Source organism: Maniola jurtina, chromosome 6 (genome assembly GCF_905333055.1).
Source record: "Maniola jurtina chromosome 6, ilManJurt1.1, whole genome shotgun sequence".
Classification (NCBI taxonomy): domain Eukaryota; kingdom Metazoa; phylum Arthropoda; class Insecta; order Lepidoptera; family Nymphalidae; genus Maniola; species Maniola jurtina.
Window position 1 is genome coordinate 1589857 of NC_060034.1, and position 11939 is coordinate 1601795.

Genomic DNA, 11939 nt, shown 5'->3' on the forward strand with positions numbered 1-11939 from the left:
CAAGTGAAATCTTAGTTACAAGTTTTCCTACTTTTTAATTAACAAAATTGGCATCGTCTGTAATCAGGTGTTATCCCATTTTCAGCCGTTCCGCGGTCATAAGGGGTAGAGTGGTCACTTCCTTGGGTTCCGGTTTGGTCGGAGTGAGGGTGTCCACGTCTACGCCCTTGGAAGGGTTTACGTTAACGAGGGAGGACGGTTGGTTCGACCTCTTAGTGAACGGAGGAGGGGCTGTGACTCTTCACTTCGGGAGGTCGCCCTTCAAGCGATCCACACAAGTTGTGTTCGTGCCTTGGAATGAGGTGAGAGTAACAAATTTTATTACCTCTTTTTTTGCATTTTTTAGATGTTAAAACCGCGCAAAAACTTGAATAAAAATGCCAAATAGTTGGTTCTAGATGTTTTGGTTTAAAAAAAAATTGTAATCCATGAGAATTAAGCGTGAAAAAGACTTCAATTCCAACTAGAATAAAATAAACGAACCTCTTTTGAAATTAAAAACTACAAGGAGCTTTTTTTTAAAAGTCCTACATCTAAACTCTGCAGAATATTGTCACTAAGTTCATACCAACAGTAGATTGATTTTGGCTTTTTGCTAATTTTTCCAAACCCCAAGTTCTTTCTAGTGTTTATCCTTAAAATTTCAATTCCTTCCAGGTTGTGATAATCGACGAAGTAGTGATGACAACATTGGACGACAAGAGCGGTATGGGACCTCCTCAGGCCTGTCTCGCACATGACTACGACGCTATGAAGCCCGTTGTCCTGGCTACGTGGAAACATGGCTTCCAGGGCGCTTGTCCGGATAAGAGTGCTATACTTGCTGAATCTCAGGTAAAGATATTATAATAAGCGTCACTGAGAAACACATCGTCACAGGTATTATTAACGAATCATATACCTATGCGAGGAACACAGGTTTCATCGCGTAGAAGTTTTTTGAGAGTTTTAATCTAAAAAAAAAGAATGACAAAAAATTAAGACTACGTTGTGCAAAAATACATTATTACTTCTCCAAAAGTTTCGCCACAAAATGAAGTTTTTTGTTCTATCCATTGCCATTATCCATTTCTAGAGAGGTACATTTTTGAAAACAAAATTCTCCAGTATATTTTGGTGTCTTGCTTTAAAACCTTAATGGGAACAATTTCAATAAATAACTGAGACACGAATTACTCGTATTTCTTGCAATAGCAGTATTTGTGTGCTTACCCTTCAAAATTGTGTCTTCCAGGTGGTCCAAGAAAGCCTGCAAATCCCAGGAACAGGTCTCAACCTAGTTTACCACAGCTCAAGAGCAGCAGGATACCTCTCCACAATACAACTGCAACTTACTCCAGAGAAAGTCCCAGCAACTTTGGCTCTAATACATCTGAGGATTACCATTGAAGGCATTCTCTTCGAGAAGACCTTTGAGGCAGATCCAGTCATCAAGTTCACATACCCATGGAATAGGCTGAATGTTTACAGGCAGAGGGTATACGGTGTGACGACAGCATTAGTAAAAGTTGGGTACCAGTACACAGATTGCAAGGACATTATCTGGAATGTGCAGACGACGAAATTGAGCGGTCACGATATGAGTATATCTGATGTTGGCGGATGGAATCTGGATATACATCACAGATACAATTTCCATGAAGGTAAATATTTTTTCCACGATTTTTTTTTGTCAATCGTTAAAAAAAGACTTCGAAACATTGAAAAAAGTCTATCCCAACTGTTTCGAAACATTTGTAATGTAAGCAAGCTTGAATTTACTAAATTGTCCTGAAATAATACACCCTTAAAACTCAAAGAACACTATAATGTCACTTAGATAACTTTCAATTTGCTAACAAATGATATAGAATTCACATAACTTATTATAATGTCTTATGGCAGTATTTGGACTTGGTTATCTACTGTCTTTAATTTACCCCCATTTGCACAAAACGCCTTTGATTGATTTTTGTATTGCTTTTTCCAGGTATACTCCAAAAGGGAGACGGCACTAACATTTACCTCAAGCACAAGCCTCGCCTCATCATCACCACCATGGGAGATGGGCGTCAACGAGGTTTGGACTGCGGGAACGATTGTTCTGGAGCCGCGGTCAAGCAGAGGCTACTTGCTCCTGTAGCTTTAGTTGCAGCTCCTGATGGTTCCATCTTTGTGGGCGACTTCAATCTTGTTAGGAAAATCAATACTGATGGTACCGTTCGAACTGTTGTCAAATTGAAGTGAGTATTGTGATAATGGACTTTTTTAATTTAGTAAATCCGAAAGTAAAATTTCCGTCCTAAGGCGCCTCCTTCTTATGTCCACACAACATCTACTTAGATAAAATAATGTTTAGTTTAATAGGTCAAATAATTTGAATTTTATTGAAATCACCATCGCTATATTATTCAAGTCTCTAACCACGTCCACCACTATTCACCAAAAAGTTGATATTTTAGTATCCTAATGTTGCTATCTATTTGTAATTGTAATTTGATTTCTTTTTCTTTTCAGTGCAACTCGTGTCTCCTACCGATACCACATGGCGTTGTCACCATTAGACGGTACTCTCTACATTTCTGATCCTGAGTCCCATCAAATCATCAAAGTTCGCAACACAGATGACTTTAGCGATCCCGAAAGAAATTGGGAAACGGTTGTAGGCTCTGGTGAGAGATGTCTTCCAGGAGACGAAGCACATTGTGGAGATGGAGCATTAGCAAGAGACGCAAAATTAGCTTACCCTAAAGGTGTTGCTGTTTCCATAGACAACGTCTTATACTTCGCTGATGGTACAAATATAAGAATGGTAGACAGAGATGGCATCATCACAACAGTTATTGGAAATCATATGCATAGAGCTCATTGGAAACCGATTCCATGCGAAGGAACGTTAAGTGTAGAAGAAGTGCATTTAAGATGGCCGACTGAACTCGCTATTAATCCGCTAGATAACAGCTTGCATATAATCGACGATCATATGATTCTACAAATGGCACCAGATGGAAGAGTAAAAGTAATTGCTGGCAGACCTCTCCATTGTCCGTCACCTCTGACAGGCTATGATATGGAGTTAGCAACTTATGCTACACTTGTAATGCCACAAAGCATTGGATTCGGTGCGGCTGGTGATTTGTATGTGGCGGAAAGCGATTCTCAAAGGATTAATAGAGTAAGGCTCATCACCACTGATGGAAAAATCTCTCTCTACGCCGGTGCTGAATCGAAATGCAATTGCTTAGAGAGAGGCTGTGATTGCTTTGAAGCGGACCATTTCCTAGCGTCGAATTCTAAATTCAATACTATCTCAGCAGTAACTGTAAGCCCCGATGGGATCGTACACATAGCTGATCAGGCCAACTACAGAATTCGATCTGTCATGGCAAGCATTCCAGATGCAAGTGGCGCAAGAGAATACGAAATTTACGCACCAGACACGCAAGAAACTTACATATTCAACAGATTCGGCCAGCATGTTATGACCAAAAACATTCTGACTGGCGAAAATAACTATGTGTTCACGTATACGGTTAACACCAGCAATGGGAAACTGAGCACTGTAACTGACGCCGCTGGCAACAAAGTCTTCCTGTTACGAGATTACTCCAGCCTTGTGAATTCAATTGAGAACACCAAAGGTCAGAAGTGTAGACTGAAAATGTCTCGAATGAAAATGCTTCAAGAATTGCGTACACCTGACAACTTCAATATGACTTTCGATTATCATGGCACTACAGGGCTTCTCAAAGCAAAGTATGACAGCACCGGAAGAAGTTATATCTACAAATACGATGAGTTTGGAAGATTGACTTCAGCAGTAACTCCTACTGGAAGAATAATAAATCTTACGTTCGATTTAAGTTTGAAAGGTGCTACTGTTCTCGTAAGTGAAAACAACAGGAAACCGGTTTCGATTCTAATAAAGGGTTCATCAGTAAATACAAAGGTTGGAGAAGCCGAAACAAAAACAATAATCTCAACTGATGGAAGCATATCGTCTAGCATGCCATGGGGTCATATCATATCCACCGATACCGTACCATACACGATCCTTTCTGAAATCGATCCCATACTAGGTGAAAGCTATCCTGTACCAGCTAAACAGAGAACTGAAGTCGGTGGTGATTTGGCAAACCGCTTCGAGTGGCGCTACTTCTTACGACGACTACAATCTAATAAAGGAAAGAGCAGCAAAGCGGTTGCACAAATCGGTCGAAAACTGCGAGTGAACGGAGAAAATTTACTGACCCTCGAATATGACAGAGATACATCTACTGTTGCGGTGTTCATGGATGATAAAGTAGAACTATTGAATGTCACTTATGACAGAATGGCACGACCAGTTAAGTGGGGTCCCAGAAGCGGAATCTTCGCTGAAGTCGAACTCGACTATGACAGATTCAATAGACTTACTAGTTGGCGTTGGGGCGAGTTGAATGAGACTTATGGATACGATAGAGCTGGAAGATTGCACGAAATTCGTAATGGAGACGGTTCTTCTTTGGCTTACTCTTTCAGAGATATGTTTACAAGCTTACCATTGAAAGTTACAACTCCAAGAGGAAGTGATTATCTTCTCGATTACGATGACTCTGGCGCGCTCCAAAACCTCACTACACCAAGAGGCCACATCCATACATTCGCTTTAATGACTTCCTTAGGCTATTTTAAGTACCAGTACTTCTCACCAATGAATAGGCATCCATACGAAATTCTGTATAACGACGATGGCCACATTTTAGCGAAGATATTCCCTCATCAATCTGGCAAAATCCTTTATGTATACGATACTACTGGAAAGCTAGAGACTATACTCGCTGGAGCTTCAGCCATTCGATATGTTTACCATGAAAACACTCATCTCGTGAAAAATGTAGAAATATCGGACCCAGACTACGAACTGCGACAAGACTATAAATACCACGCAGGTATCCTAAAAGACGAGAAGATGAAGTTCAACTCAAAGAGTGGTCTCAACAATGCACATTTCAAATATCAATACGATGGCAACGCACGACTTTCTACCATAGATATGAACATCAACAGCAAAGAAATGCCTCAACTGAGATTGAAGTACAACCAGAACCTCGGTATCTTGGAAGGTGTGAGCGATTTGAGAATCTACAGAAACACATTCAATCGTTCAGTAATGCAAGACACGAGCAAACAATACTTCACGATTACGGATTACGATGACCACGGCAGAATCAAAACTGTTCTCATGAACATCAAATCGTTCGACGTATTCCGTCTCGAACTGGAATATGATGTAAGAAATCGAATTAAATCGAAGAAGATGATGATCGGCGACACATCGTCCAACGAACGAGTTAGCTACAATTACGATGGGCATCTCATGGAAGTGGTTGGATCCGAAGATGATTGGAAATACGTTTTCGATGAGAACGGCAACATCATCGGTATTATAGAGCATGGAGAGAAGCGCTATCTTGGCTACGATATTGGCGATAGAGTTGTCCAATACGGCGACATTGAATTCAGCAGCTACGATGGACGGGGTTTTGTCATCAGACGCGGAGAGCAAAAATACCGATACAATTCTCGGGGACAATTCGTTCATGCATTTGAAAGGGACAAGTTCCAGATGTGGTACTATTATGATGATAGGAACAGACTGGTCGCTTGGAAGGACGATAAGGACAATATAACACAATTCTTCTACACAAACCCTCAAACACCCAACCTCATCACGCACATGCATTACCCGAAAACAGAAAAGACGATTCGATTCTTGTACGACCAAAGAGATTTCTTGACCTGCATCGAAACTGAGGATCAACGTTTCTATGTAGCTACAGATCATAACGGATCACCTCTGGTCATATTTGATGTGAACGGAGAAATCATTAAAGAAATCAAACGTAGTCCTTTCGGAAAGATAGTCAAAGATACGAATTCAGGTTTCTACTTACCTGTAGACTTCCAAGGCGGCATATTTGACTACAACACCAACTTAGTTTACTTGGAGAATCGTTTGTATGACCCGGTCGTTGGGCAATGGATGACGCCGAGTTGGGAGCATTTGGCGACCAAATTAACTATGCCTACGGACATTTTCATATACAGATTCAGAAATAATGACCCTATAAACCGAGAGCAAAATGTTCCTTATATGACCAGTTTGTCGAGCTGGCTCCAACTGTACGGTTACGACTTGAATAAGATGATGGGAGCTGAATACATAACTGATATGATATTCCAACCGAAGACATCAGTAACGGCGCCGCAACTCGCTCCCGACTTTGGCGTTATGTCTGGTCTTCAGTGCATCATTGAAAAGGTAAGCTCATCGTTTTTCTATCAAATAAAATTAATTTTCGCATTTCCATTTAATTCAATGAACCCTTCAATCTCAACAGTTCAATGTGCATCTGCAATGTTTTGCATAATTTTTCACGGTTTACGGTCTCTTGCAAACTCCAGTTCACACAAAATGTTTCATTGTTTTTAGGTGAACGACAAACTATCAGATATCGAATTTGTCCCGACGCCTCTACTAAAAATGGAACCAATCACAAGAAATCTTCTACCAAGAGTTTCCTACAAACGAGGTGTATTTGGCGAAGGTGTCCTCATATCCAGAGTGGATGGAAAAGCCTTCATAAGCGTAGCTGATGGCGCAAACAGCGTAGTAGAAGACGTTATAACTACCGTGTTCAACAATTCATACTTCTTGGATGTACACTTTAGTATACACGACCAAGATGTATTCTACTTCGTGAAGGATAATTCTCTGAAGATAAGAGACGATATGGAAGAGCTAAGACGGTTGTCTGGAAAGTTCAACGTATCGCAAGATGAGACTAACGATCAAGGATTAGAGGTAAATTATGTATATTTTCAAGTGATTTTTATCATAAATGTATTGTATAGAAATATACATGACCAGATTAATGTTCCTTCAACCATAGAAGAACTATAGAAGATGTCTATTTGTAGAATTTTTGTTGTTTCACTTGTACCTGAAAAAAATTCTTATATCCACTGCCCTTTTTTATTTTTCAAAGGCTAAAGATTTGCTTTGCTTTTTCAGGTTCGAGTTCATGCAGTCGGCAAAGGTTCTGCCCAAGCGGTGATAGTCTTGCGGTACGGAGTGGACCCGGCACAAGAACGCATCAAACTTCTAAAACACGCACATAAGCGAGCCGCCTCTCGAGCGTGGGAGAGAGAGAAGGCGCTAGTAGCCGCCGGCTGGGAGGGTCGAGGGTCCTGGACTGAGGAGGAGAAGGAGGAACTCATTTCTCACGGCATAGTGGACGGATGGGCGGCCCGGGATGTCCACTCCGTGTCCAGATACCCGCAATTGGCCGACGACCCCGCGAACATAGTGTTCGTTCGCGACGGCAGACGGAAACGAAGAAAGAGCGGCCGCGCGCGTCATCGCTCGTGACTTCGCTAATCGTGCCATAAAACCGCGCCATTTTAGGTTTCGCGCCAAAACAAGATGGCGCTCGCGTTCGGTTACGCGTAGGAGGTTTTATTTACTATTTTTATAGGACTGAAGTTTTCAGATGGACTTGTGTATGTGAATTCTTGTGATGGAGTAGTGTAGACGCGTTTAGTTTTTATGGACTGATGAAAAGATTCTACTGAGACGGATCTGCTAGAATGGGACTTGTGAAGCGGACAAAACGTTACATTTGAATCTCTAGGGAGTAGAACACTTTTGGTTCGCTTAATCTTAGTGAAACATACCTACTCTTTTTAAAACCCTATGTTTTATAATACACTCTCTTAATCGATCTTTAATGAATCTCTTGAAATAACTTACGACAGGGTAACGAGTCATTAAAAAAAAAAACATTTAAAATAACGCTTGGTAATGAACTGAGCATAATATTTTAAAACTGAAAATACTCATTCTCGATCACAATTTACCTAATAATCAATTTTTGATATTATTTTACATTTTTTTTAATCCTATATACGTACGTCGCTTAGATTAATGTAATTTTTCACAAAAAATCATGTATTCCTAACGTATTTTAGCCAAATATTTCTTTCGATCCCTACATTTAGGTATTTGTAAATAGGTAATATTTTATTCTTGTAGTTGTTCCTTTTGTATTGTTAGACCTAAGGTCCTTCTATTACTTCGCAATACTATACTATGTAAGCAATAATTTTATACATTTTATCTAGGCATCTTACAATTATTCTATAATTGACCCATTTTTTTTTATTTTATAGTTAGTATCTGTAATACTCAGAGAAGTTTCCATAATCACAAAAGTAGAAATATCTAGAACAAATTTTCACCTAAGCATTCAAAACAATATAAAATATTTCTTAATAATAAAATAGCTCTATAGGACAATTTTAACACAGAGCATGCATAATAATTTTATCAACAATTATTTATAATTCTTATTGTTATTAAAAATTAAAATACCTACATAGTCACAAATTAGAACTTAAGTTTTCAGGTTTTTATTTTTGTGTTTTATTTGTTTTCATAATTATTATTACAAATAGCAAGAACAATAAATAGCAATACATTTATTTACAAAAAAAAAACTTTATATTAAAAAACAGTTTTTTATTGCCAGGATATTTTAGTTTTTGCTTCATGTAACCCTTAACCAGTAAGTCCTTAAATAAATAGGAAAGATAAAAATAAAAAAAATAACGTGAATACGTAACACTGCGTGTGTTGTGCAATAATCGAGCGGTAGTTTCCAGTAACCGACTAGGGTCAATACTTCTTGCTGACTTATCTTAGACTGACTGTTTCCTCCCAATATTCCTAATATTTATTTTTTATCTGTGGTCATTGTGCGCTCTGAATACCTGAAAAATTATAGTATGTACAATATATTATAAAAGTGTTTATAAAATAATATATCTAATTATTTAAGTATTTGTAATATGTATGCAATATACAAATAAATAATATAAAAAGGTACAGACCTAACTCAATTGTATTGTAGTATTTGCCGGAGATAAATCGAATAAAAAAAATACAAGTTTTTTTTTTTAAATTAATATATATACTTCTGTGACCTCAAAATTTTTTGAATTGGTGTTTGTGCAAGTTGCTAATATAGTCGTAAGTCAGTAAGAAGAATATTATGTAAAAAATGTAGATTTATTAGGGTATATTGTATGTCCATGAATGTGTCTCATTTAAATTGTGGTGTCTATTCCGTGTTAGAAGTATTAATTTAAATGCTAGATGACTGAGCGATTGGTGATAAGGCGTCGATATTTTTTACGTGGAGTTTATAAAATATTTAAAAAAAAATTGGAATAAAGTTTAATCTTCTACTCCGGGCCGAGGCGGCCGACGCATGGTGATATTTTTGCAAAATGTGACTAAACGAAGCAATACATTGTAATTTAATACGTCTTACCTTTTATTTAGAGACTGTAAGGTGTATTTTTAATTTAATAATTAAATATTAATATAATAATACAGTATATATAATATAATTAACTATCTATTGTGAATGTAGTTATTGATTTTGCGGTGATATATAATAGAGCATATAGTTATCTTTTTTATGATGTATAAAGAATTCTAATTTGTAAATAGGTACTTAAATGATGTAACGTGTAAAAAATATTGTACATATCTTTACGCTTGGTTTATTTATAAAGGAGTTAAGGTTTCTAGAATACAGAAATAATTGTACTATACATGTATAACAATTTACAGACGAGTCAAGCTGTCGAGGCTGTAGGGTTACTAGTAAAGAAAAGTACCTCTGATCGGTTAGTTAATTCCTTATTCCTTTTTTTTCAACCGCATAAAATAAGCTGATAAAATTAATACATAACATACTTTTATATTTAGTTGTACTCAACACAAAATTACAGATTTTTGAATATATTTATCAATTATCTATAGTTTAACTTTAAACTTAAACAATCGATCAGTAAACTCTCTCACGGCCGAATATTGAAGCGATACTTAAAATTTAAGAGCTCATTAATTAATATTAAGTGGTGATTTTGACGCGTGCTTTATAGTCAAAATGCCATTACTAAAAGTTAGGATGACCTTAAGTTTTAAGAAGCGTGTCTGTGTTTCGGGGTCAGATTCTTAAGTATACCGTCAACAAACATACCATAGACTAAATCTTCTAGACATTTTAGAGAGCTTCACGGATGCATAAATAAATGCATTTACATGTAGAAAAAAATCTCCGCTGCATTTAATTTGTATTATTGTAGATAATGGTGATTAGACCCCAATACTCTGTGTATAGTTAGTCCGCATTAATACATAGAGCATAGACAAACAGCCGATCAAAAAGTTATTAGAACCCAACGACCTACATGTACGCACTAGATAGGTCATTGCGAATACAAGTCCGTGCATAAGTCGTATTCTATGAAGCTGTTAAAATTAGTTTATTAATAACTGACCATCAAGTTATAGGTACTTAAGCAAAAGCGTGTTGCGACCTACAAAATTTTTGTTTCGAATGACTCGTCTAGTGCGAGAGGTCGTTTTCAGAACACTATTTCATTCTCGAGAAAAGTAGACTTGGAAAAAATGAATCATTGAACTATCTAATAAAATATGTTTGTGTTTGTTTAAAACTGATCGCAATAGAAATTACAATTTTATGGGAAACAGGCTATCCATACAAAATAATTTGATAGAATTACGAAAACTTCAGTGTCGAGTTAGTACACAAAAACGGGCACTCTAAAGCTTCCTGTACACGAAGCCGCACCGCTGCCGGCGCATATCCTACTACCAAAAAAATCAAAAATTTCGAATTTGTACTTTACTGAGAATGTATTAGAGTTTATATTCAAAAGAAATGGAAAAACCATATAATATTGGTTGGTATAGGTGTTACGTTTGGCTGAGACAGCTCGTGAGGTAGAGCGCGGGTATCTGGAGGATGACAGTTGACGTAAAAAAAAAGATTCCGACGAATTGAGAACCCTCCTTTTTTCGAAGTCGGTTAAAAATAAAGGAATTCAACGTCGCTGTCACTTTTCCGCAACCCGCACCCTTCCCACCAGCCGTCTCAGGCAAGCGGTACACTTGCAACTACAGTCTAATTGGCCAAAAACGATCCAACCTACATAGTGTTACTTTTTATTAGATATTCAACTTTAAGTCCAAACTTTAAAGTTAAATATCAAAAATTAATTCTGTGCAGTTTGTATCCTTTTGGCCTACAGTCTGTCTATAGGTATTTCCCGTCTCTTTCACTCTTTAATGCTAAGGAGTCATAATATTCAACAGAAGAAAATGGAAACTGTAGACCATGGTGTGTAACTAGACCGTCTATATCCGCTATCTCGCTCTCTCCTATGCATATGCTATGTGTATTAAGTGCAGTGTACGATGACTTAGTTCACGGCGTGCGTGCTAAGGGAGGATGTAAGCATGTACAATAATAAATATAGAAAGTATTCTAATGGAATATGTAATAAAAAATAATTAAAAAAATACCTTTGTTTTACTTTTATCCTCATACACAACACACAGCTTTTTAGGATGCCAAAAAGACCCTATTACGTCCACGCTATCCGTCCCTTCGTCCGTCTGTCTATCAGCGGCCTGTATCTCATGAACTTTACCTAATAGGTCGAGAGTTGAAATATTCAAAAGAAGTGTATTTCTATTGCCGCTATAACATCATCATCATCATCATCATCAGCCTGTGGACGTCCACTGCTGGACATAGGCCTTCCCTAAAGAGCGCCACCACACCCGGTCCTCAGCCTTCCTCATCCAGCCACTTCCCTATAACTTCCACTTCAGCTATAACAACAAATAAAAAATATTTCAAAATGGCCGCCATGAAAATTAAAAAAAAATTAAGTGTACCTAATTTCTTATGCGATGGTTTTGAATCCTTCGTGAACTCCCACTTGATCGATTTTTATTTAATTTTATTACAAGAAAGGCTTACACAAGTGCAAACCTTTGTTGTAATAAAATCTACACATTCATGGTTATATCCTGC

General features: G+C 37.6%; 1 protein-coding gene across 12 annotated transcripts in view; it reads left to right on the forward strand.

Moving 5' to 3' along the window:
• The window catches only part of LOC123865889 (teneurin-m), a 614472-nt gene extending 603791 nt beyond the window's left edge, over nucleotides 1–10681 (forward strand). For all 12 annotated transcript variants that reach the window (XM_045907094.1, XM_045907095.1, XM_045907091.1 and 9 more), the window contains 7 exons: nucleotides 86–302; nucleotides 658–834; nucleotides 1235–1643; nucleotides 1970–2222; nucleotides 2497–6283; nucleotides 6455–6826; nucleotides 7037–10681. In XM_045907094.1, coding sequence (XP_045763050.1) covers nucleotides 86–302; nucleotides 658–834; nucleotides 1235–1643; nucleotides 1970–2222; nucleotides 2497–6283; nucleotides 6455–6826; nucleotides 7037–7393 — 5572 coding nt within the window. In that variant the 3' untranslated portion in view covers nucleotides 7394–10681. The remainder of the gene's footprint in view (nucleotides 1–85; nucleotides 303–657; nucleotides 835–1234; nucleotides 1644–1969; nucleotides 2223–2496; nucleotides 6284–6454; nucleotides 6827–7036) is intronic.
• Nucleotides 10682–11939: the final 1258 nt, after the last annotated feature.